We start from the raw sequence: 25492 nt of genomic DNA, 5'->3' as shown, positions 1-25492 counted from the left end.
TTTCAGATTACTGACCTATAATTTTTGGTTTGGACAATAAATTACAAAACAGCAGTATTAAGATGCCGTGGAGAAAGCTGTATAAAAACATAGGAAATAATATGCTGTATTATAACTGCTATAAATAGGATTAATACTCTTGGTTGTAAATTCTTTAGAGTTTGTATGACTTGTAGTATACCGGAATTTCTCCTATTTATTTTAGTAACTTTAGGTTGTCAGGTTGGTTTTTCTTCCCTCTCTAAAGAAAGGGGAGGTTTCAAAAAAAGTCTTCTGTAAAGGCTACATCCCCAAAGGAAAGGCTTTTCAATGCAAATTTAAGACACACTTTAGCTCAGCAATTGGCTGCAGACAGAACTAGCTTTGGAAGTATTTTTTCTATATTTAAACCTGCAAATAAGAAACATAATCCTTTAACAGGTTGTTCACATTAAAACTAATCTAATTTGTTGAAATTGAGGTAGTTATATTAAGATAAATACAATTTCAGATCTGATAGAACTCATTGTCTTGTCTTGTTTTGCAATTATTTAAGCATGTTACTTTCTTTAGTGGTAAGAAATATATGACAAGGGCCCATAATAAGAATAACTTAAATTTTAAGAACTTATTTTATATTTAATCTTACTCCCTTTTTTCCACTCTTCTTAGGTAGTAAGAAAACTTAATTTAATGCTTGACAACATGCCTCGAGATGCCAGGAAAAAAATATTTTCTTCAAAGGAAATGTTGCTTGTCATGTAAATAATCTTCAGTATAATTTTTATATCATTATATCATTTGGATAATTGGGAAGGCAATTTTTACTAAGGCCGCTTTTAATGCGTGCAGATTGGTCCCTTTTTAACTCACTTTTGCATTTGCTATTGTGTTGCCTGGGGTAGTGGCTGTGGGCAGGTATTCTCATGGGTTATTCTCCGTCACAAGCCAAAATTTACCTCTTTCCCGATCTGAGTCAGGCTTCTCATCCCAGTTGTCTTAAAATAATTAAACTTGTATTTATAAGAAAGTGTGTGAAGCACAGTGAATCAGTCACTGGAAGGACAAGGTATTCATGTTGGGAATTTTTTTTTTACAGTATTTCAAAAAACAAATAGGAAAATTATATATGTGGTGATTTGCTTCCCCAGTAGTACTTTCAGATGTATATCCTTAGCATAACAGACTTAGCCCTTTGAAGTCTGATAGTTCAGCGGAATCAGGGTTTTGTCTCAGACATTGAAAGCTTGTCATTAACTAAACTGGTCTTCTATGCTTTGTGTTGTGGTCATATTTTTCTGAAACGTTACTTTGTTTGGCAGGAGTGACATGGGGAGGAGAATTTTGGATGCTGGAGGTGAGCATGGGACTTAATAAATAACTTAGTATTACATGCAGATCAATTAAAAATCCAGAGAAGACATTTAGCAGCTGCAGAATGTTGCAATTACAATCCTTTGACAAAGACAAATACTGCATGAAAACAGTCTGCAAACTGGAATTTTTCAGATGCGTGCAGTGTAGGCCTAAGTCTTTGAAGGTTTCAGTCCTCTTCTTCTCTAGAATATAAGTTTTAAAATAGCAAAAGCTCATAAGGAAGTCAGTCTTTGAGGAGAGTGAGCTGCTAGCCGTGTTTAGTTGTACTGTAACTTCTCTCGGGGAGCACTTTGGTATCCAACATTTTCCCAGTTCAGACAGGTGAAAGCTGAAAACGTCTTATCTCTTGCTCATATGCTTAGTGTTGCTCTGCCATTCCTTGAAAGTTTGGTTGAAATTTCATTGTGAAACATGAGTTGTTTAGTCATGCTTATTCCCTTAGCTCTTTATCTATCTTTATCTATTCTTTATCTATTTATCTATCTATCTTTACCTGTCTATCGTGATGTGGTATGTAATGTGAAATGTTCAACACTGCTTATACCAGTTTCCTACGTAATAATAATTTTTTCACATCAGTAGTATCTTCAAGACTAATCCTGTGAAATGTATTGTGCTGTAGACTATGATCTGCAAGTCGCCATTACGGAAGCTTTATGCAGAATGATATCAGAGAAACAAAGAGGAGAACTGGCGTGCCAGTGGTTTTCCATGGAGTTTGTGTCCAATGCATTTAAAGGAATTAAAGATTCTGAGTTTGAAACAGTAAGTCCTATGAAAAATATTTCCAGGGAGGTAAACTTATGTTTTACAATTCTTTAAGAAATTTCTGTGTTTTAATAGGATTGCAGAAAATTTCTTAACCAGGTGAACGGCATGCTTGGAGACAAAAGAAGGTAAAAATGAATTTCTTAAAATTAATATTACTTTTTTATTTGGATTTTGTGGCCATTCATTGGGAGTAACCTTTCTGCGCTTCCTTTAATAAATGCTTATAAGGAACTAGTTTTTGTATTCTGTTCAGTTCTGTTGCAAAATCTTTAGATGCTCAATAATTCAATAAACATCATCTAACAATAGCTAGTGATCAGTTGCTATATATTCCGTTATTGATTTAGGAAATTTACATTGAGATAATGATCAAGGGGAATATCTGCTAGAGAAATAGGACATGAAAAGGTGGAAAAAATACGAACCTTTTTCTTCTAGATGATTACATGATGTTTGTGTTACTTTTGTGTATCATGACAGCAAAGAGATATTGTGTTATGTCTTTATCAGGTATATATTCAGTTGGGATATCATTCTTAAAATACCATCAGCTAAGTTAGAAGTATGAACGTAGTCTGAGACCACTGCTTTAATTGTGAGGATGTGTAAAATTCCATGTTATCTCCTTTGGGGAAGAAGTGCAGTCAAGCTATTGCTCTTTTGATGGCTGTGATCTCTTGGTCTCTAAAGTACACAAGTTTTGTCCTGAAAACACAATCCAGTTGCTGTGTTCAGATACGCAAAGTCTTTTTAAAGCATTTTAGGATACTTAACAAAACATCCTTTTCTTACAGGGTTTTTACATATCCGTGTTTATCAGCAGCTCTTGATAAATATGAGGTAAGTTATCATATATCCACATATTTTCATTTGTGCAGCTGAAGAATGCCTTCTAGTTAAGAAAAAAATAAGGATCAAGAAAATTATTTTTTTTCAGGAGCGTCCAGATGTGTATGTATTTAAAGCTTTTCAGACTGTAACACAAAGCCTGTTAGCTGGTATAAATCATTGCTCTTAGCTCTTATTCTTTAATCTTTTTTTTTGTTTTAGCTACAGATACCACTGGATGAAAATCTTGAAGAATTTTGGATTGATTTCAACGTCGGTAGCAGAAGTATATCTTTCTATGTGGCAGCAGATGATACAGTAAGCTAAGTTTTGTCTGTCGTACTAGATTGTTCTGAGGCAGTAGGTACGCATTCTTTCAAGCGTATCAAATTTTTTTTCCCCACATCAAAGTGTGGAAGTTACACGTGCATCAACAGTGTGGGGGGGGGGGGGGAAGTGATCTAGATTTGGTGTACCTACTTAGATCAAACAATTTCAAAGTAATAATTTTCTAATACTATTTGCAAACAGTTTAACATATGCATATGTGGACAAGAAGCCATTTACAAAATTGCAGTTATAATTTTTGTAAATGAAACTCAACTGTTCAGATTAATGTCTCTACCAAAGCTTTTCTGAAACATTGTTCGTTGTTATAAATGAAGCGTATGTTCATTGTCACTCCTTGCAACAGAGGATTTAAAAAGTTGAAAATTTGTTCTCCCTGAGTAACTTTCTGATCACTGCACATCATTTAATTGTAATATAATGCTTTTCTATCTCTTCTATTGTCTATTTCTATCTATGTATTTTTCATATTAAGGATCATCAGTGGGAAACAGTCATTATACCAGAAGAAGAGGTAGATCTGTACAGCCTTGAAGGTATTGGCACTCAAAAATCTGACCTTTTATTACACACTAACTTGGATTTTCAAATTGATTAATCCTAAAGTACTGACTCAATCCTCAGCAAAGCAAAAATCCCACTTAAAATATTACAGGTACTATTTTTATCAGATAAAATTGCACTGTGTTTGCATTTGCATTCTAGGCATGCAGGTGTGATTTTATTAAAAGAATTTTTTAAAAACGTGTTACAGCTATTTCAGTGCAAAATAAGGCATAAGACAATTAATAATATCTCCATTAAACTAATTAGAATAGCTTTGTAAATATCTATGATTTGTCTGCAGCTATAGTTAATAACCTTCAAAGAAAATTCCACAGGCTAATAAATAGAATAAGTATTTCTAAAAGATGGAATCTTGACTTGTTTCGCTAATAAAACTGATGGGAGGTCAGAGCAAATTAAATAAAATACACATCTTAATAGCTGAACTGAAGAATACGAGTAAGTTTCATGTACTTTCAAACGTATGAGATGCTGTTAAATTGTAATGAAACTACTTTTCAAATTTCATTTTTGTCCAGAAAAAGGTTCAAAGAAATTATTAACCATAGATCTAAAAAGCCGAATGAATGTGGGTAGTCAAGAAGGAGAGAAATTTTTTTTATATTTTGATTCTATCTTGGAAATCAAAGATGTAACCAGAAAGATCTATGGATTAAGTAAATGTAAGGTAAGATTTAAACACCTTTTTGAATAGTTTTTTATTTGATTCAAAATAAATGTCTCGGTGCTGTATAAATGTTGTTATAGCTGTGATTATTGGTATCTATTACACCAAGAGTTTCTGATTAACATCACCATTAGAGAACAGCATTTCTCCTGTAACATGTTAAGCTTCAGTAAAGTATAAAATTGATTGCAACAAAAATTAACTGGCTGGAAAGGAATCGCCATAGCTTAAAGTCAAGTTTTGCATATATAATTTCCCAGAAATGCAAGAACTGGGTGCTTACAAATATTTCATAAATTTTTCATTAGCTATTGCATTTTGCAATACATTTACCACTCTTATGAAATTACTCACTTAGTAAAAAAATTTTAGCAAGCCATAGCTTACTCCTTACTGCTTATAACAAACTGCTTTGCCCTGAACTCTGTCTGGCTGAGAAACTCGTGAGGAATGGAAGTGCTATGAGCTTGTAGAATCTATTTTCTCCTATAGCCTCATTTCAGACACTTATGATCTCTGACTTAAATATTTTCTTTCTGTTTCTTGTTTTAAAAAAGTGAGCAAAGTGTATATTTTACATAGATGGTTACTCACATTCTAGGGCTTTAGTAAGAAGCAGTCTGCATCAGTTGCCAAAACAACTGTACACGTCGTCTTTGATGAAAGCGGATCGCAGGTATTTTACTTCAGTATACTGAGATGATTGTTTACTTGCTTTTTATGTTTAGTCTGATTATTAGCTCTTTTATGAACATTCTCTATAAAACCAATGGCTTTTAAAATGCCAATAGGTGAAGACAACTCTAAAATCAGTTAAGTGATTTCTATGTATGTATTGTATGTATTTGAGTAGAGAATAATATTAATATCCAAATCCTAGAATACTTCAGACAAGTATACACAGGGAAGGTTCTGTGTGAATTGTGATTTGGTAACCCGTTCTTGTTAGCAAAAATAACAGTTAGATTGGATGCTTTTCAACTAAAAGTATAGAATCTCTGAAGTTTATCAAAATCTACAGTGAGGAATGTGTTACTTAGGGTAAAGAAGTTGCTTTGTGTGTGTTAGTATAAATATAAAACATAATAAAATCCAAATATAGTGTAAATATATATATATTTTTTTTTTAAATCCAAAATATTACATAGGTTCTGGTACCAGAAAGTCAGTTGTCCCCATGTTTGGAAGAAAAATCTGAAGAGGAGGAGAAACTCAGTAAGTACAAAACGCAGCAACTTCCTGGAACTTCGAGGACTCTGAGTAAAAATAACCATCAACAAAAATGCAGAGGTGGTTCCTCCAAGGTAAGTAGGATTATCAAAACAGAATAGAGCACATTAGAAGTCAATTTAAATATTTGTCATATTTTCTAATATAAACCCTCTGTTATTTTACAATTGGTATATAATCAATACAGGGTTTGATTGGTTGTTTTTCTTATGACTTGACACTAAGCTATATAAATCCCTTTTCAAAAAAGTTTCTCATTGTCATGTATCTTGAAATTATAACAATGTGACAGAAACAAAAAGCAGTTGTTAATGTTCTTTAGACCATTATGCTCTGAGAATTCTCTTTAAAGAGAAATGTTTTCAAGACATGCTTAGATCTCTTATGATACGTGCCAAGTCCCATATGTGGCCTCTGGAGACTTACCAATGATCATCAATAGCAATAGCTGTAATTAGAGACAAGGCCTGTAGGCTTGGTGTTCACAAAGACTGATGATAACAAAAACCCATGTGGCTGTCAAGGTGAACCCTGTATCCTGGTTACTCAAATCACAATTTCATGGCACTGCTCCTACGTGTAGCTGATTCTCTGGTTTAAACTGAGAGGACCCGCATTCATTAAGCCTGGTGTTTCTGTTGCCCCCCAGTCACTCTAAAGCTATAAATGTCTAATGGCTGTACTGGTACTAACTACAGATATGCTAGGGATGGGGGGAAAGAAGAAGCAGTGTCACCGTGTCTTCATCATGCATATCTTGCTAGCAGGAGTCTAGTAAACCTGTTCCTGAGGCTCTGCTGGTTTATAGCTTATGTGATGGCTTTGCAGAAACTCCTGGGAATCATCTTGCTTACTTTGATTGTTAACAAGGGGCGGGATTTGTCCATGCTTTATTGAATCAATTTAGAAAACAACAATCACTGATCTCAGTTTAAAACCATTAGTTTTAAGTAGTATACCATTCAAGTATTTTGGTGAACTTTCTCTAAATAGGGAGCTGCATAAAAATCACTTTGCATTGCTATGTGCAGCAATTGACATTCCAATAACAGAAAGTGTCAAAAGACTCTTGGAAATAGGTTTTCTGGAATCTTGTGTTGTCATCCTTAAATCTGTGTATTATGGTCAAGTGTTTTCTGTTCCTCAAGATAACTACGTCTGGTAAAAAGAAGGTGTCCGAAGCATCCGTGCTTATTCCTGGAACTACAAGATTTTCCACAAGGAGTCCACTGGTATTTGTTAGCACATGTATGTTTACGAGTGCTTTCAGGGTAAAAATATGTTCTAAATCGTCTCGAAATGCAAGCATGAACTGCGATCCTTTGCAGAGCTGGAAACAAAAAGTAGACCTTATAAAATCTCCCTAGCAGGTGATTTTAAATTTGAAATTTTTAAACTAGGCCACTTGCTACTGGCCAGTAGTACAGTTAGTGCTTTTATAGCAGTTGCAGTGGAAAATCGGCTTTCTCCAATGTGTGCATCACTAGCATTTTACCTAGACACTGCATGTGTTTCTTAAAAGGGGAGTTGATTATATGGCTAGTGGGCAAGGTGGGATCCACTGCAAGTTTGAGTCACAGGTCCAGTGCTAGTGATACTTACGTCAAAAGTGCCTCTTATATAGAGAAAAGGGTAAGGAAGAGATTTTACCACAAGTAGGAGTCATCACTTTTCTACTAATAGTCTTACTGTGACAGATATTTAATGCTTTCTATGAGGGGAGACGTTTGTAAGACAAAGACCAGTAGATGCTGGAGATACAACTAGTGGCAGAATAGCATGACTATTGGGCTTAATTTTCTTGCTCTAACAGTCTCAAGTGCCCCAGTATCCTTAGTTATACGCAACCATGTGTCACACATAAATTAAGAGTAACAGAGGCTAGAGAAAAAAGCATTTTCAAATTAAGATAGGACAGAGAACTTCTGTAACTTCATTTGGAACTTAGCCACACAGTCTATTCCAGCAAAAATATATTACAGTAAAATCTTTAATTAGGCAACCAACTATTTTCTACTAGAGCCAGGCTGTAATTTTTACACCGCTTGCCTCCAGGCATCCACAGTCTATGGGCTCATTAACCTCCATGTAATTTAATTGAAATCAATAGAGTTATAATAGGTACATAATGAGTTGATATAAATACTAGACAACTTTTTTTGAAGTTTAAGGAATAGATGTGATCACAGGCAGAACTCTTCATATTGATGACACAGACAGCACAGTAATTGTAACAGAAGAAATGGTAGAATTTTAACGTGTTTCTGGTTTGTTTTCAGCCACTCCTTGTAAAGGGCGATTTAAATTACCTTTGGAAATGATGAGCTCTGCTGAAAGGTCTAACAATAATGCAATAAATGAGACCAGAACAAAGAATTTCTATCAAGAACCTACTGGAGTATGCATGTCATATTTATCTAAGTCTTTTACTTAGAATAACATTAATTTCTATTGTAATTTGTCGTAATACATATTTTTAAAGAGTTAAGAGTTTTCCAGTCAGCAACTTGTTGAAAATACTGTGTTTTACTTTATTACATAATGTTTTCTTCTCCTATGGATTTCAGGTTTAATATGTCTAAAGTCAGACTGAACTCTTATAAAATTAGCCAAAATTTGTATTCACTCATCAGTTCTGACCCCAGAGTTAACTTGCTTTTACTAGAACCATAGTTCTTCCTTTGTGAATAATATGAGAAGGGTGTGTGCAGAGAATCTCAAATTATTATGCAGTGTTGAAATACTCTTAAAAACATATGATACATTCAGCTGTAGTTGTGAAATGTTAATGTCTTGAGGTTATAGCATTTATAGCACCTGGTTTAGTGCATTTTTGATTAGGCATTCACTAAAATCAAACAAAATTATATAAGTGTCACTGAACTGCAGTTTGAGTATATGTATTTTTGCTTCTGTTCCAGTTGAACAAAGACTTCAAAGTAACATTTTAATTTTATTTCTGGTTCTTAATGTCTTTCCGGGTCAGAATCGAGTCAAATCCTGGACTATGGAATTCTGAAGCATTTTTTGATATAGCCATACTTTAGAAAAAGGCTTTAACATATAGAATGTGTAGTTTAGAATATTTCAAGTGTTACTTTCTAGGAGAATTTTACTTCTTTGACTTTTATTGATTGTAATTGTCAGTGTTACTTATTGTGCTTTCTAGAGTGAGCAAAGACGTATGCTAGACAATGAATTTTGTGAAACTGAGAAGATGATCAGGAAGTCAAGTATCAGAAATGAGGCAAAACTACCCGAAAAGGTCTGGAATCAGCACTTGTATGAAATGAAAAAATAATTTCATATTTTATTAGGGAAAATGCAAGTTTACAAGCTTATACTGTTTATAGTCCTATGCTAATATTTTCTTTTGGGTGTTATCCCACTGTAGCGAATGTGTGCTGAAGAAGTTTTAGAAATGATAAAAGAGGCAGAAATTGAGGCCACAAAAAAGCAAAATTTAGGCAAGTAATTTTACAAGCGTTGATAGTCCTTACTTTTAAAATTATTTTAATTTTGTCCATTTCTTTTGTAATAATAATTGATACCAAATTAATGTCTCATTTAGATGATGCGTTAGATATTGTTCCTGATTCTCAGCCAGTAGAGAGAACCGACAAACCTTTGTAAGTATTGGAAAAGAACAACAAGTCACTGTTGTTGTCACTCACTTTGAAGGGAGTATTTTCAAGTGTTGCCAGAATTTAAATTTTGTTGCATAGTTTCAGAAAATGACGGAATTTAATTGTCTTGTCTTCTCTGAGAATTGCATTAAGAACTGTTGGGTGTGTAAGTCAGGTCGCTTTTACTGTGTTGGGTTGGGTTTTTTAATTTATTCTGAAGTTCATGGCACCAAACCAGTAGCCATGTATTTGCTAAGACTACTTCATGAACAATACTATTCATTTTGACTTTAAATTGGTTAATCTGTTTGTGAGAATAGTACTCATTAACAAGACCAGAGTATGAGTTTAAGTAAGTTTGGGCAGTAACAAGGAGAGTAATTCTTTCAGATGATATCAGAAGGTAAAACACAAATGACATATGGGTTTACATAAGTGAGCTGTGCCATAAAAAGTCGTAGATTTGACACACCGCAGTTATCTAGGTTCAAGGTTTAATGATGGCCATGGCATATTGTTGCCTCTTTGAGGTTGACTTAAAAATATATGTTGTTTCTGAAGGTTTGCCATTTTACACTGCGTTGGTTAACTGAACGATGGTAGCAGGCTTGGGTACCAATGTAAAATGCATTGATATCTACAAGGTATCACTATATTCCTCATTTGTGATGCATATTTATTATAATAAAGACACTTTCTGCAATTCACTGATAATAATATGCTATTGTCTTTGTTAGGTTGTCTGGTCTTTTGGAGAGTTCTTTTGACAAAACCAAAATGTTGAAGAAAAGAGCATGCTCTGTTCCTGAGCAGAATATAACAACTGGTGACAAGCAAAAGCTACATCCATCATTGACACATACATCCCATCCAGGTTATGTTCACGCTTTGTTAACTCTTAGTGTTTAAAATGTTTCAGATGAATTTTTAACCTGCAGCCCTATTTTTTTCCCCTGTACTAGTTTGTATTGTTAGTGGAAGACCTGTGAAACAAAAAGCTTTTTATTCAATTTTTTGAAGGATCTCCCCAGATAAACAAAGAAATTAGAAGAGAGAAGAAACCCAAGAAAATTAAATTGATACCATGAGGAAAGAAAACTGCAAAATACTTAGTAGACATCAGAGTGCTAATCATTTGGAACAGAAACTGTTAAGTACAGAAGGGGAAAGTATTTAAACTACTACTCATTTGAAACATTTCTTTCAGGAAGAGTGTCTGAAACATCTTTGCATTCTGATGCTACAAAAGAGGAACCTGATCTCTTTAGAAAAGAGACTGCAAATCCAAAACAATCAAAGATGGTGAGAGGTTCTTACCTTCATTTCTTTGACTTGCAGTTAAGAGAATTGTCAAACTTTCAGTGTTTCAGAATTTGTATTTTACGTTCATTTAGTCACAAACTTGTTTTTAACTGACTTTCCACTAATACCGAGTGAATTAAATAATGTCAGCTTCACTGTTTTTTCAGTGTCACCTGTTTAAGATTAGTTTATTCTGAATTTCTTTTTAAAAATAATTTTTTAAAAAAAAAGATTCTTAAATAAGCATCAACTTGCACTTCTCATGCACTTCTTCATTCACTTTGGAATGTTATAGTACACAAAATCATAACATTTAAAAGAAAATATCTGCTAAAATGATGTTTTATTGCTCCCTATTTGGGCAACGCAAGGGAAAATGGTATTCAAAGGAATGTGATTTAGTACATCTAAAGGCATTTAATGAAGTTCAGGTGATTGGTAGGAACCTGTAATTCTGTTTGCAGCTTTGCCCTTCTGTTTAATGGGTTCAAAGTTGAGTCTTAAGCTCTTGTTTTTATAGAAAACAAAGTCTAAAGAGATGACAGACGCAACAAAATCACTAATCACTAAAATTAGTGACAGATACAAAGTGAAGACTGATGAGAAAAACAAACCAAGATACTCCTTGGATTTTAACAGGTATGATGTGAACTATTTATTTTTGTGCTTGTTCTTTGTGTGCATGTGGCTTTGTGATCCACTCCTCTGTCTACAGTTATTTCACATGCGGCTTTCATCTGAATCATTTGTTCACTAATGATAAACCTTATTTTTCCAAAGAGTAGGAGACTAGTATCAAATAGTGCCAGTGGTTGACAGAACTACAAAGGCTGTTAGAAACTCTCTTCAGTGGTCTTTCTCTCATTCCCTCACTCACAATGCCTTTCATGGAGAGAAATTAACTGGGATAGTTCCTGGGCACTGCATACCTTGGGTGTCTCCATCCTGCTGTCATGGTTTGGGGGCCAAACTTGGATTCTGTCATCAATTTTTTGATAATCCAAAGTTCCTAGTTCTCTCTTCCTGAAAGAGCTGACTGTTAGAGAGTTTAAATTTAAAAAATCTTAAATAAGAACGTTGGTCTTACCTTGCTGGAACTGAGTCTTGGAGATATGTTTTATATATGATTACATGCTGTTTGATTGTAACTGGGTGACAAAGGACTGGAATAGTTAAGCTATGTCACCTGTTAAACCTTTTGGATGGGGACTTGGAAGACGTGAGAACCTGCAATATAGCTGTGTGATCCAGAATGAATTTTTCTAGAGCACAAAAATGAAAGGGGCTGATCTCTTAATCCACTTGGGTTGTATTTAAATGCCTGAATAAGTTTGTTGTGTTTTGATAAGGCTTTTATTTATATAAGCAGTATTCCAATGCATAATTCTAATTAGCATTTAACAGAATGTATCCTTATTTTTTAGGCCACATTTAAATAAATCCAGTGTCTCTAAGGTAACATATTATTGCTTTTTTTTGGAGTGTTTTTTCATATCAGATACATGTACATATGTGGTGGTAGCTAGTAGATGTAAAGCTAAAGTTCACAAACCACTGAATGTAAAATACCTGTAGACATTAATGTTAATTACACATTGACTCTATATACTTAAAATACTTATTATATATTTACTTATATGGAATATTTTTACAGGTAACTATCAGCCAGTGAAGCCCAAATTAATTTCCGTTTACAAATTATATAATTGAATCTGCTCCTTTTGAACATGGCAATGCTAAATATTTAGAATAAAAATATTATAGTAAATGCGATTATAGAATCCTTAAATGGGATATAGCCAAGACACAGAAATTAGTCTTAGTGTTTGGGGGGGGGGGGAAATTGTGAGGTTTTGTTGGTATCCTTAAAGGTTAAATTCTAAAAGATTTATTTTCTACTAGCTCTTGTCCCCTTTTGCCATATTGTACTCTTGCTAGTCAAGTGGAAGTCTGAGCAGCTGCTAGGGTTTTTCAGATGTTCCTTGCTTTTTGAGATGACAGGGTGCATGAATGCATCCTCCAAATTTGACATATGAGTTAACTTTTTATTTATGTATAGGAAGAAGTTCAGCATAGAAACCCGACAACCACTACTTTTCTTAATGTAACTGCTAGTCGTATTATGTAAGTAGTTAAAACATTTTCAAAAAGAATTTCTAATTACCCATACCTAACTCTGTGAAATGTTCATTAATTTGTTCATTAATTCAGTCACAAAATTGATCTGTGTGTCTGTTTGACAGGGATGATGTCTACAACTTTAACATCAGTGGGTTTGATGAGCCTACAATAAAGCTTGGAGTAAGACTATAACTGAAACTGATACGTTATGAATAGAATATAAAGGAGCTCAGTCAACTTAAATTATGTCTACTGAAAGTATACTTAACATCTAAAATTTCAAACTATGTCACTGATCTAAGTGGGGAAAAACGTTTGCCACGTAAATACCTCCATCCCTTTCAAATGTGTAATGGTATTTGCTATCCTAAGGTTCTGGCGACTTAAAGATATTATGATGTTTTCCAGAATTAAGAATAAAAGAGTTTTTTAGGAGTATCATTATCTTTCAATTTCTCCCATTATCCTCAAAGCGCTATTGTAAAGACATCTTTGCCCAGATGTTTGAGTAAAAAGAAAATCTAGCGAAGGTACAAGCAAAAAACAACAAAAGATAGTTTTGCTGCTTGTGGCTCAGAGGAGCCTGCTGAATTGGTGAAGGTAGGGAAGCAAAGTGGATGGAAACTAATGTATTAGTTTGAGATATCGAAAGCTTCAGTCAGTTCCAGTTGGTTTTAAACATCAGCTCTGTTGTTAAATAATTTCTAAGATAGAAATTAATCATTGTAATTTAGTTGCTGAATATAAAAACTGAGCAAGAAAGCCCTTAGCTGTTACTGTCTGATGGCCAGTTTAATTTTTTTAAGTTTTATAACAAATCAAAACTTTCATTTGTTTCTAATTTATTTACATTTTTAGGTCCCAGAATTGCATGTTACTGAACTGAGTGTTCATACAGATCCAAACAAAAAAGGGTAGGGATGTTACATTGTGTCCTAGTCTGCCGATAATCATCAAGAATAGTACTGGCTGCATTCTCCAGCATTCCCTTGTGAAAATCCAAGGAATGTATGCGTGACAATAACGTCTTCACTGTGTTGTTTTTTCAAACAATAAACATAGCTGTTGTGGCCTCCTAGGCTGTGTTATGATTTTCCTTTGGGAAGCTGTTAAACAGGAGGGAATGTGTTCCATGAAGAGAATGTCTTTAGTTCTCTTCATGGAGCAGAAAAGAGGGGGGCGGTGTTTTGGTAGTGATCAGAGGGACGTGTCGTTACTGGGTGTTCTTACTGATCAGTAGCAAATAAGCACATCCTTTACGTTTTAAGGTAAACAAATACTTCCTAAATGGATGTGAAAACAAAAGTAGGTACATTTGTTTGAATCCTTAATCCACGTATCACATGAACAGTAGAAAGATTTAGAACAAGTATTTTTAAATGTATCATTTAAAGGTGTTTGGTTTTTTTTCTGATTAAGGAACCCAGATGACAGGAAAACCATCACTGAAGTGAAAGGAAGAAAAAAAGTAAGGCTCAGATTTTTGTGGATCAGCATATCTTGTATTCCTGCCTTTAAATACCAATTATGTAAGTGAAAGGTATATTAAAAATAGATTGATAACTTAAGAACTTTTTTGGTTTTTGTAGACTAGAAACAACCAAAACAAGAAGCATCTCTTTAGTGACACAGACACAGAATATAGAGCTGATGACAGCAAGACAGACATTAGCTGGCTACAGGAATCAAATAGAAAATCTAAAGCCCAGTTAACTGACTACAGTAGAAATAAAAACTTAGGGAAACCAATAAGCACAGACAAAAGTAAGAAACTCTTTTTCGTATTTCTTAAGAATGCTGCAGTAAGTTTGTCCATAGATATTCACTGCACAGCATGTGATGTGCTGTGTTGCAGATATGATATATTTCTGTTGTCTTATTTCCAAGCATAAGGATTAATTTCCAAAAAGTCTGTATTTTAACACGGAAAATTATTGGAGGATAGGACAGGCAGAGGTTGTTGTCAACAAAAAAAACTTTGGCTTTTTAAAATAACGTGCTGAAAGCAGTTTACTGAATCAGTAAGTTTGTGGGCATGTAGTAATTCTTTGATTTTTACAGCTAAAACTCTAAATGTCAAACATTTGTCTATTTTGCTAATTTTTTCCTAACTTTATGTATTGTAACAGCAGATAAATTCTCTGAACCTGCTTGCCACATGGAGAAACCTAAAGGCAAAAATGCAAATAAGAAAAAGGTAAATGTAAATTTGCAACTAGACTTGTAATACATATTCAAAATGTCTTGTCTTACTCCTGAAATAATTTAAAAATAATTTTTCATAAATATTTGACATTTCTCCATGCTTATTTCAAGATCATTTGTTTAATTCTGTTTGTTCTTTTCAGGTACTACATTCTTTTTATGTAGCATTTAGCTAGTGTTTCAGGCATACTAGCTATGAGTAAGAAAGATTATTATACATTGATGCTTCTGTAAGTTTTGTTGCTTAAAACTATTGATTATGTCTATTTACTGCTTAATAGCCATCTGCTCCATTGAATATGCCATTAGCTTTTCAGCAAGGGTTTTCTTGTGTCTAATGTGCTTAATTGAATTTTAATACCTTTAAGATTATAATTTCTTTAAATGAATGTATGTAATATAGTGAAAGGGCAAAACCAAAAATGTTACAGATGTTAATAAAGAATAATAATTGCAAAATATTGTAAGCGTATTAAAGTTGGAAGTATAAAAAATTATAAGAGATTATGAACATGTTAATGGAAGGTACTTGAGATGTTTGTAAGCCACAGTTTAAAAAACAAAAATGTCAGAAAACCCCAAAATCTGTCCCCTCCAGACTATTCTTTGGTCTCTCAGACTGTACAATAATTATTCAAATTTAACATCCATAGCTTAAAGCTACATACATGCACTCAATGTAAATCATGCATATGAAGATATGATCACCATATGTAGGTATTGATGGTTATGTCTAGTCCATGTATATTAAAACTGAAGAGGACTTAACTGCCCAGTGTTGAATCTCTACTTATTAAAAAGTGTCCTTTGTTAGTAGCAAAATTCCCCAGCTCTACCCAAGCAAGTTCAAAGTGCCTGCTTTGAGGAGGTAGGGTTCCACTACTGCGTAGCCTTCGATGGGGAGCATCTGAAGCCCAGGAAGTCACTAGTAAACTTGACCCTGGCTATGAGGAGGCTGGGAAAGCGTACGTTTTGCGTAGAGCACTTCTCAAAGAGCAGGAGGCAAGAACTGTTAATCTCTCCTAGTCTGAGAAGCATCGTACTTAAGCTTCACATCCTCTCAAATGTCAGGTCCCAGGCGTATTTTGAGTGAGAACATGCTTTGCTCTATCTCTGAACACTGACTGCTGTGTAGAGAGTGGCAGTAGTTGGGATGTAGCAGGGCGACAGATAGAAGGGAAGACTGATTCTGGGCTAGAGGTTAAGGTCGTCAGTGCACAGGTAATGATCAAGGATACTGGTTCCTGCTCACTCTGCAGGCTTTTGGTTTTGTCCTGTTTCAAACCAGTTACTGTCTAATTTAAACGTGCACATATTTCAGAGAGCAAGCTTTGGAAACCCACATCAGCTTTGCTGTAGTTCAAAAATGGCATTTATTTTGCCTCTTCGCTTTTTTCACTCTTACATTCCTGACTGCACTACAGTGCAGTACCCTACAGTGAAAATTATCTTCCCAAAATACTTAGTACACTCTCTGGGCTTTGGTAATGTTAAACTTCTTTAGTTGTTCTGAAATAATGGATTTCAAGTAATTAAACCAAGTTACTTGCCATTTATTCTTATATGTTTATTAATTATTCTGATATAAACTGAAGATGTTTGTTTTCTTCCAAAGAGAAACAAATGTAAAAAACAGGATTCAAGAACAGACGAAACAATAGAACAAACCATCAGACAAAAACGACCTCGAAGAGCAGCATTAGCAAAAAATTACAAAGAGCCTTCCAGTTCAGAGTCGGAGAGTGAAAGGAAATCTTCAGCATGCAACTCTAAGGAGGAGAAATCAAAAATACAGGTATAAAGTTGCACTTTATTCTTAAAAATCCAATTCTGCTGTATTTTTCAAAATAAACTCTGGTCTACTTTGTACTCCTGAATTTTAAGTGCCCAACATGAGCAAGTGGAAACTAATTTTCTTTATTTCTAGCAGTGCCCTTTTTTAATAATGAGTATTTAGCTGCTAAGAAAATCAGTCCTAAATAACCTTCTCAGTCATCATAGTATTTCAGTTTCTATTTATGAAACTTACTCTGCTGCAAAGAACTACTGCGTCCTTTATTTTGAAAACTTACCGGTATTTTGAAAATGTCTATTAAATGGGAGGTTTTAGTGAGCCAAATTTTTTCTTTTAGATAAGATGATTTTGATAATGTAAGCATAATCTGCATACAATAGAAAATGCTGACTTGGTAGAGGGTATATCAGTGTGTTTGCTGAATATCCAAGTGGAATTTTTAGTAAATTAAGCAATGGTGTTGGGTGTTAAAACACTTTCATTCTCTTAGCATAACACTTCAGTGTATGCGGATAGGTCTGTAAACTTCATTGATGAAATCCTGAAGCATTGGTAATTGCCTCCAGTAGTTAAGAAGTTCATAAGAATAGGAATTTGGGTGCTGAATTAAACAAATTCAATGCATGTTGAGATTTGAACACCTGATAGCCTTATGAATTTAAGTACTTCTAATGATGTTCCCTGTTCAAGGGTACATATAGATAATATGCTCTTTACCTGCATATATATACACATTTCCGGTATGTTTACAAATAATGTTTATGTAAACTTTGTATTTTAATAGAAACATATGAATGGGGAAAACAAGGATGATACTCAGCAAAAGGAACTCCAGAATATTCTATCTATGGAGCCAAAGAGAGTAGCTAACTCTGTACATAAAGCATTTATTAAACCAAAGAATTCTGCAAAAGAAAAGGAAATTGAAGTGCCTTCATCTGAGAGTCCTGCATCTCTTGAGACCATGAGATGTATGTATTTTGACTTTTAATTTATAGCAATTCCGTATCAAAAGTTGGAGGTTAAATGAGGATTATCACAATAGTACAATTTTACGTTTATTTCATGCTTTTAAAATAAGTTAATAGCCGCTAATTCAGTGCGTACCACATAATTTAAGGAAGTGTATTTAAGGTTGGCGCGGTTATTTGACGTCGGCATAATACAGAAGTGCAATACATAAGTGTTAGAATGAATCTGGTAACCACTAAAATAGCGCGGAGGGTACAAAACGTGCAAGTGTGGCAAGCCGACACTTAAAGTACCATTCCACACGTCTGAGACTTGCAAATACCTAGAGTTGGAACAGTTAGCAATGGGGGGCTTCCACTTACCTCTGCGAACTTTCATTCCTCATGCTGACACAAACAACTGTTTTCTAGGTGCTGAGAGGGTATCAGAAGGAGATGTTCCTCAAGAGCTCACTTGTAGTGAAAGATCACCCGGTCTTCAGGAGTTAACACCAGAAAAAACAGAAGTGTTAAACTTTGAGGAAGGGATCTCTCCCAATAATCTCTATCTGCAAATAAATAATATTCAAAGTATATGTCTAAATCAGTCCCCTGAGGTGACTGTTAAAAAGTTAACATTTGGAAATAAAAGTTTCTCACCAGTTTTAACTGAAGCATCTTTGGTAAGAATACTGAAGTTAGTCTACAGTTATTTTAACTGAAATTGCTCCATTCAGCTGCCAGCTGTTCTATGCTTTTATACATCTCCTTTCAATAATGATTTTTTTTTTTTTTGTTAATGTGTAGCTCAGCTTAACAACGTACAAAACTGTCAGTGGAAAACATACAAAGGGATCAGTATCTGAAACACACGACAATAATGAAGATTCAAGTTTCAGACACGGCTTTTCAGACATACTTTCTATTAAAGGAAAACTACAAGATATCACTAAACCTGTCGCCAGAAGTAAAGAGGAGGTATGTTACTAAAGCCTTTGCTCCTCAGAAGAGAGCTGCAGGTTTTTGTCTGTTTCGTCTACTTTACAGGTGGTGTGGTTTAAGGGAAATGCATCTTTCTTAATGTTAAACACTATATATAATGTTTACTTGTGACCTTGGAAAATCCTACTATTGATTTTTAAATATTTGAGATAAATTAGGGAATTCTTTATCATATGCATACAAGGAAAGAATTGTATCCCAACAAAATCAGTTATAATTAATATCTTAAAAAATAACAGGGATTAATTTTTTTTCTTGACTTTCAATAAAAAATAAATGATTTTTCACAAATTAAAGAGTAGTGACTTCTGCATGGAAAAATTCTTGAGGTGAGAAAGTGCTCTCGTAGGTTTAGCGTTGATGTACTACTCAATACAACAGCTATTGTAGCATTGGCAAATAAATAAAAACTGCTGTATACCTTCAAAGCACTTCTTGTAAGTACTTTTTCTGGTGAAAAAAGCATTAATGACTCCTTTAAGAAATAATTCTGTTTGTGACCTATTGCAAGAAATGGTTAGACCTTATTGATCATTAGACTTATTGCTATCATTAATTATTAGTATGGTGAAGAATTTGTTTATTCTGTCATCTAATGAGACCTAGTAGTAATTCGTGTAGTGGTTTTTTTGGTTTGTTTTTCTTACTGTAGTTGTGTTCATGTCCCTAGTTTAATGAAAAGCAACATAAATGTGGATTTCTGATTAAGACTTCCAAAAGTGGAAGCTAATTTGGAAGCTAATAAATCAGTGACTTTTGTTTTAGGAGTGTGTCCCACGATCTCCATTGTCTGTTACCAGTGGCAGTGAAGAACCTTATGGCCCCATACCTGAGTCAGGTACAAACATTTGATTTAAAGCAAAAGGCTTTTGATGTGTATCCATAAAGGTTAAGAAAAATGTTTATTTGGCATAAAAATATGGCCCAAGTTTTTTAATCTTGTTTTCTCTTCTAGATTTTCAGTACTACTCCACTTTTACTCTTTTTCTCATTTTCTCTGCTGTTTTAAGTACCCCCAGAAAACCCAAAGATTGGGCTCCAAAATGCAGTTACTGTGAAGAGTTAGTTGTGCTCTCAAGAAAGAGTTAGAAGCATTCCCACTGATACTGGAGAAAAGTGGGGATAATGCATCATGAGGAAAAGAGAACTTGGGGTGAATCTCTTCTAATGAGCGAGTCTTGCATGAGTCAGAGTTCTGTGTTCCATTCAAATCCTGCTGTTCAGGTGCATCGAGTTCTCCTATCTGCTGAACATGCCCTCCAGTTTTAAAGCCAAGACACATAATCCTAGAGTTTGGATCCAAAGGGCCATATTCCCATGTCATTGTTCTAAATAATCCTAAAATTAAGTATTATTTTCATATTTATTAAAGGACCAACTATACAGACATTTCTCAAACGAAGGTACCACAGTGACACAGAAAGCAATTCTGATGAAGTAGAAACAAGCAAAGAGGAGGAAAAGAAAGGAAAGAGAAGAACAAAGTTACAGCCTAGAAAATTATTTAAAACAGATGATGCTGTTACTTACAGAGGTTAGTTATGGAGTGAAAGTTGACTATAGATGTGCAAAAGTTTAAAATAACATAACAAATAAGTTTTAACAAGAAAAGATAGTATCCATAAAAAAGTTTTTTATATGTTAAAAAAAAAACCCGAAATTTTAAATATTTAGAGACTGTATCCATTTAAAAAGTCAGAAAACTGATACGAAAAGAGAAGCTGGTCTCAGCCATCTTATTGGTGAAATTAATCTATGTATAACAAAGCTGCTCTAGGCCCTGTTGTAACTTCAGCTAGGATGCTTTTTCATATTGAATTGTGGCATTATCTTTCACTTCTCTTCAGTGTCTGAAAGCGTATCTACTGTATCTGTAAATGACATGTCTCTTTTGGATGGAGAGATCTGGGAACCTGGCTGTTCAACTATCAGCGTATGTCAGAAGCTCCAAAAAGAATTTACAAAGAAAATTGAGGCAAGGCGTTTCGTATACAATATTAGTTGTCTGGGTGGCTGCACACGCATATGAATGACAGCTGGTCTTACACCACAGAATTTGCTTAAAAGGACATGAAAATAGCCATGTGCATAGAACTTAAAGTTTGGTTTTATGCCATTTTCAATTCCTTTACGTACCTTACTCTCCAATGATTTTTTTTCTCCCCCCCCCAGGTCTGTTTTATTTTTTATCCTGTCTGTTGTTTCAAAAGAAGCTTATGTATCTAAAGCAATGAGCATACTGCATCTTGATTTTTTTTTTTTCAAATTGTCAAACCCATGAATGAAATTTATTTGCAAAAAGGAAAACTTGAGTGTGAATAATGCATTTGTTCATCTAAGACAGCTGTAGGCACGTGTCATTTGTTTCATGTGTACTTTCTCTATTTTGAGGCAATGCGTTTTTCAAATAATGTACTTCTAATTAAGTTAGGTAGAATTTTACCTAAACATAAACCCTGTGTTTATTTACATTTCATTAGTAGAAAGATTTTCCTTAAAGGATAGGGAGATAATAAAAAAAAAAGGTTTTTTGCTCAGTATGTTCTGTGATACTAAGGAATTACAGTACTAAACATACTACGGGTGGGTTTTTTCCTAAAGTGCAAGTAATCTGAATTTAATGTTAAAACATCCTCATAGAGCCGCTCACAGAAAATGGATCATTTTACTAAGCAATCATTAAGAGCTGCCCATGAGCATTTGACAACAATGAGTTACCAGCTTCACGAATGCAGGTCTGTAACAAAAGATTTATTTTAAAACACCCTTAAAATGCAATGAATACCTTCTAAAAGTAACGCATTTTGTTTTGGTAGGATCAGGCAGCTGGACAAATTTCATTTTGCTCTCCTTGAGGAACTTGAGAATTTTGAAAAAGATTCTCAGTCCCTGAAAAACTTGGAAAAAGAATTCTCGGTTTGTATTTTAATTGCTTGATCATGGAGAAAAACAAGTTCTTATGGAACCCATAGATTACTGATACCACTTTAACTTTAGATCATTAATTCTGTTTTAAAAAGCCTTTATCATTGTGCTTGACGTTGGGTCATATTTCAAATAATGAATTTGAAGTGTTGGGATTGGCTAATGCTGTGGTCTTAGAATTTCTAGATCAACACTATATGTTTTTCTTCCTCGACTAAACTACTACTACTGCTGCTTTTAGCGGGCTGTTTACCCCGCTTCATGAGCCTTTCATCCAGCCGGCCTGGCTCTCAGGAACAGCTCGTAGACCGTTGAACCTGATTTGCTGTGTGTTCTACGACAAGCCAGTTGACATTATGGGTCTGCTACTTGCTGTAATGTAAAAATCAATATACAAATACTCACGTAAACACAAGACTTAAATTTTCTTTTTTTCTTTTACTCTGAAGGCATGGCTTAAATTGTATGGAAAGTCTGGTTAAAATGCTGTGCATATTCTTTTTCATTGTTTTGAAACTGTTATGCAGAACATATTTTTGGTGAAACTGGTTCCATGAAAAAAGAACTCCTGAAGTGCCTCATCTTGCCAGCTAAGCGTTTCTTTTTTTTTCCAAGCACCTGTGGTGACTGTAACTCCCACCCATTGTGTGCTGAGTCAGTGGTTGTGTGTTATTTTGTTCATATTAGATATTAGTCAGTTCAGAAAATACGAGTTCCTATTGATGATCTATTAATATTTTTCTTTCCAGACCTTTTGGAAAAAACATACGCATACTTTTAGTACATACATGAAAAATGAACAGCAGAGGTTAGTAGGCTTCCTTAATCCCAGGATGAGACTTGTGCTCTGTTCATTTGAGGTATAAATTAGGCCAGCTACTATTCCCTCTGCAATTTCTCTCATCCATAAAATAGTGATATAGATGAGATGAGAAAATGAGATTGAAAATGTAATTATTCTCCATCTGAATTTCTCCACATACCTTAGGGACTATTCCAGTAGTAACGATGATGGTAATATTTATCCGTGCTTTTAAGTACAAATAAACTACAAACAATGGGATGCATTCATAAATATGTGTTGAAAGTTCATATGTAGCAAAGCTGTTAGAACTGCCTTTTATTTCTTCAGAATTCAGATTCTTAAATCTTCATTTGAAAAGAACATCTACCATACTGTTGACTATGAAGAACATATTTTTACTTCAGAGGTATGGGGAACTTTTGTTTCTTTCTTGTTTTAATAATTCTTCAATTTTACCAACAGATAGAAGTATTGACTCTTTCCAAAGAAAGTCTTTTTCCTCAGCATTGTATTAATGCCAATTAAGTATTTTGTAGTTTTTCATTGTCATAAAATACCTGTTAATGTAACAATATTGAGTGGTTTAGGCTGAGACTTCACTCATTAGAAGGTGTGTGCAATTATTTGGAGAACGGATGCAAGACTTATTCTGTATTCCGTGGCTTTGTTCACCAGTGTTAATCACCCAAGAAAGAACAAATTTAAAAGCCGCGTCCCTTTCCTTAGGCAGGTGGATGCATGTGCATCTGCGTCTCTCATTATAGACCATTTAGGGATGTAATTGTCTTGAAAATGGGTTACCAACTGTAAGCAGAGAAGATGCATTTGATATTTCCTTATAGATGCGTCTGATGAAAGAAGACATAAAAGGACTCCAAGAGAAACTTCTTAAAGAAATGGTAAATGAAGTTATCTTGTCCTCATTTATATTTATTGTTTAAGTATAGCTGTTTGAACACTAAATTACTAAAAATTGTAATTTCTGGTCCTCTATCAAAAATAAAAATGAGTCAGAATCCAAGTATTACCGACATGTTATACTTTATCTGGGTATCAAAAGCAGCAGGTAGATGTGGATATACTCTTTTAGCTCTGTGTCTTAATATGTTGAAGGTTGACATGGAAAAGTATCGTATTTGATATGTTAAAAGCAGCGTATACTACGTATCAGAATTATGATACTTAAAAAAAGAAAGGAAGATTTTATTTAAAGTATGTGATCAATGTAATGCTTTCTGCACAGCAAGAAGAGGAACTGTGTAATGTTCGCAGAGGGTTGCAGACACTGTTTCAAGGAGAAGATAGAATTCTGAAGTAAAATTTTCAAATACCTTCCTGAAATTCAAGGTGAATATAAACATTCTTTTATAACGTAAAATTTGACAACTTTGTCTTACACTAAAGGAAACTATTGTAATGAAAGCATATTTTCCTTAATAATATTAAAATCTTTGTGGAGAAGACTTCTTTAATCTGTGAGATTTGCAGTTATTTTACTGAATCTGCTAAAATGCAATGTGTAATTTTTATTTTTAGCACATGCTGGTTTTGAGAAGTCTTTAACAATTTTTATAGGTTATTTTACTGACATTCAGATAAATTACTTTGAATTTCACTTTGAATCAATGTTTTGGATCTGTATGTACAGAATACCCCTTTTGTCTGATCCGGAGTACTGTCAGAAATTTAGGGATCAAATTGCCTATTTTGATCTCAGTCCTATTTGTCTGTGGCGTTAGACTTCAATAGGAGTTTTTAAGAGCAAACAAAACTCTAAACACTTGTGGTTGAACTACGTTGCAAATAGTTGTATTAAATATTTCAAGAAAAATATATATTGTCTGTTGATTTTGGTTTTTTTACAAAATGATGTCATTACGATTTCACTTTAAATCAGTAATACACATTTGCATGTCAGTCAAATAAAACTTGTTGCTGCGCAAGTATTTTGCGTAAGACAACAGGTCTAAGAGGGTCTGCTCTCTGGAGGTCAGAAATATATCCTACATAGTAATGAAATCTATTCCATAGACTTAAATTCCAAAAGTTTTCCTAAGAAAATGACCAGTGAGTCATCGTTTATGTTTCTGCTTTGTTACCATGTATCAACTAGAAGGTTTCTTCTGAATATTTACGATTTGCAACTTCTAAGCTAATGTTGCTCTTCACTTGCTTTTAAATTAAACAAAAAGGTACCTTGCATTTTATAGTTCCTTACAATCTTTTAATCTTTTTTAACTTGCAATCCCGCATGTATATACTGTAAACTTTTCGGTTTCAGATTTTTAGTATTTTTCATTTATGTTCTCTTAAAAAATGGGGATTAAAATCTTGCAGCTGACCCAGCAGTAACGGGTGTAGAGAGTATCTCATAGAACGTGCATGTCTTGGAGCTTGTCTACATTACCTGCCGTGGGACAGGCTCCAGGTGAACACCCCTCTTATTTTGTCATTTGGCTGTCTTTAATGTCACACACACTTCTCTGTCATTTCTCTGTTAACCCCTTACCCTCTGAACTCTTCTGTTTTTCCTCAGTTTCCTTTCTACATTCCTAATGCTACTTTTATCAACACAGCGACTTTTGCTTACAGTAGTATTCTTTCTTCTATTTTTTTCTCATATGTTACTGAAACCACTGTCAATATCTCTCAAATTCTTATTTTCATTCCAGCTAATTCTGAATGCAGCGATTATGCTATATTGCTATTATTGTTGTCTAATATTTTTTTTAATCTAGTAGACTGGCTTTCATCATTTTAAGTTGTTGGCTGTTACTTAGGTCTCACGTTGATTTGACTTCCTTCAAACCTACCTATAATTTTTTAAGAATATTTATCCAGTAGAAGTTCCCTGCTGAACTTCATCACTGTCTGCATCTTTGGTGATACTAAACCAGTCTCCTTTTGTTAACCCTTTGTTGACTTGCCCCTGCAATCTCTCTGTCCTACAGGTGCTTCATGTCTTTGATTTATCCTTCATTATTTCTGAGAGTA

At 34.2% G+C, this 25492-nt stretch overlaps 1 protein-coding gene across 1 annotated transcript in view; it reads left to right on the top strand.

The window, feature by feature from the left end:
* Window positions 1-24274, top strand: part of SYCP2 (synaptonemal complex protein 2) — a 28268-nt gene extending 3994 nt beyond the window's left edge. Inside the window, exons 7-43 of the mRNA XM_063350458.1 lie at window positions 652-740; window positions 1302-1336; window positions 1979-2121; window positions 2200-2252; window positions 2922-2967; window positions 3178-3273; window positions 3779-3839; window positions 4389-4537; window positions 5139-5213; window positions 5686-5841; window positions 6916-7015; window positions 8047-8165; window positions 9162-9234; window positions 9339-9396; window positions 10131-10267; window positions 10601-10695; window positions 11216-11334; window positions 12120-12150; window positions 12755-12819; window positions 12939-12996; window positions 13675-13730; window positions 14236-14284; window positions 14406-14580; window positions 14946-15013; window positions 16637-16816; window positions 17601-17787; window positions 18199-18449; window positions 18574-18744; window positions 19534-19606; window positions 20141-20302; window positions 20616-20743; window positions 21409-21503; window positions 21585-21684; window positions 22443-22501; window positions 22826-22904; window positions 23341-23397; window positions 23742-24274. Of these exons, the coding sequence (XP_063206528.1) occupies window positions 652-740; window positions 1302-1336; window positions 1979-2121; window positions 2200-2252; window positions 2922-2967; window positions 3178-3273; window positions 3779-3839; window positions 4389-4537; window positions 5139-5213; window positions 5686-5841; window positions 6916-7015; window positions 8047-8165; window positions 9162-9234; window positions 9339-9396; window positions 10131-10267; window positions 10601-10695; window positions 11216-11334; window positions 12120-12150; window positions 12755-12819; window positions 12939-12996; window positions 13675-13730; window positions 14236-14284; window positions 14406-14580; window positions 14946-15013; window positions 16637-16816; window positions 17601-17787; window positions 18199-18449; window positions 18574-18744; window positions 19534-19606; window positions 20141-20302; window positions 20616-20743; window positions 21409-21503; window positions 21585-21684; window positions 22443-22501; window positions 22826-22904; window positions 23341-23397; window positions 23742-23816 (3723 nt within the window). The 3' untranslated portion in view covers window positions 23817-24274. The remainder of the gene's footprint in view (window positions 1-651; window positions 741-1301; window positions 1337-1978; window positions 2122-2199; window positions 2253-2921; window positions 2968-3177; window positions 3274-3778; window positions 3840-4388; window positions 4538-5138; window positions 5214-5685; window positions 5842-6915; window positions 7016-8046; window positions 8166-9161; window positions 9235-9338; window positions 9397-10130; window positions 10268-10600; window positions 10696-11215; window positions 11335-12119; window positions 12151-12754; window positions 12820-12938; window positions 12997-13674; window positions 13731-14235; window positions 14285-14405; window positions 14581-14945; window positions 15014-16636; window positions 16817-17600; window positions 17788-18198; window positions 18450-18573; window positions 18745-19533; window positions 19607-20140; window positions 20303-20615; window positions 20744-21408; window positions 21504-21584; window positions 21685-22442; window positions 22502-22825; window positions 22905-23340; window positions 23398-23741) is intronic.
* The last annotated feature ends 1218 nt before the right edge of the window (window positions 24275-25492 follow it).

Source organism: Chroicocephalus ridibundus, chromosome 12, assembly GCF_963924245.1.
Source record: "Chroicocephalus ridibundus chromosome 12, bChrRid1.1, whole genome shotgun sequence".
Classification (NCBI taxonomy): domain Eukaryota; kingdom Metazoa; phylum Chordata; class Aves; order Charadriiformes; family Laridae; genus Chroicocephalus; species Chroicocephalus ridibundus.
Note: the sequence above shows the minus strand (reverse complement) of the source record. Positions and strands in the feature narration are given on the sequence as shown.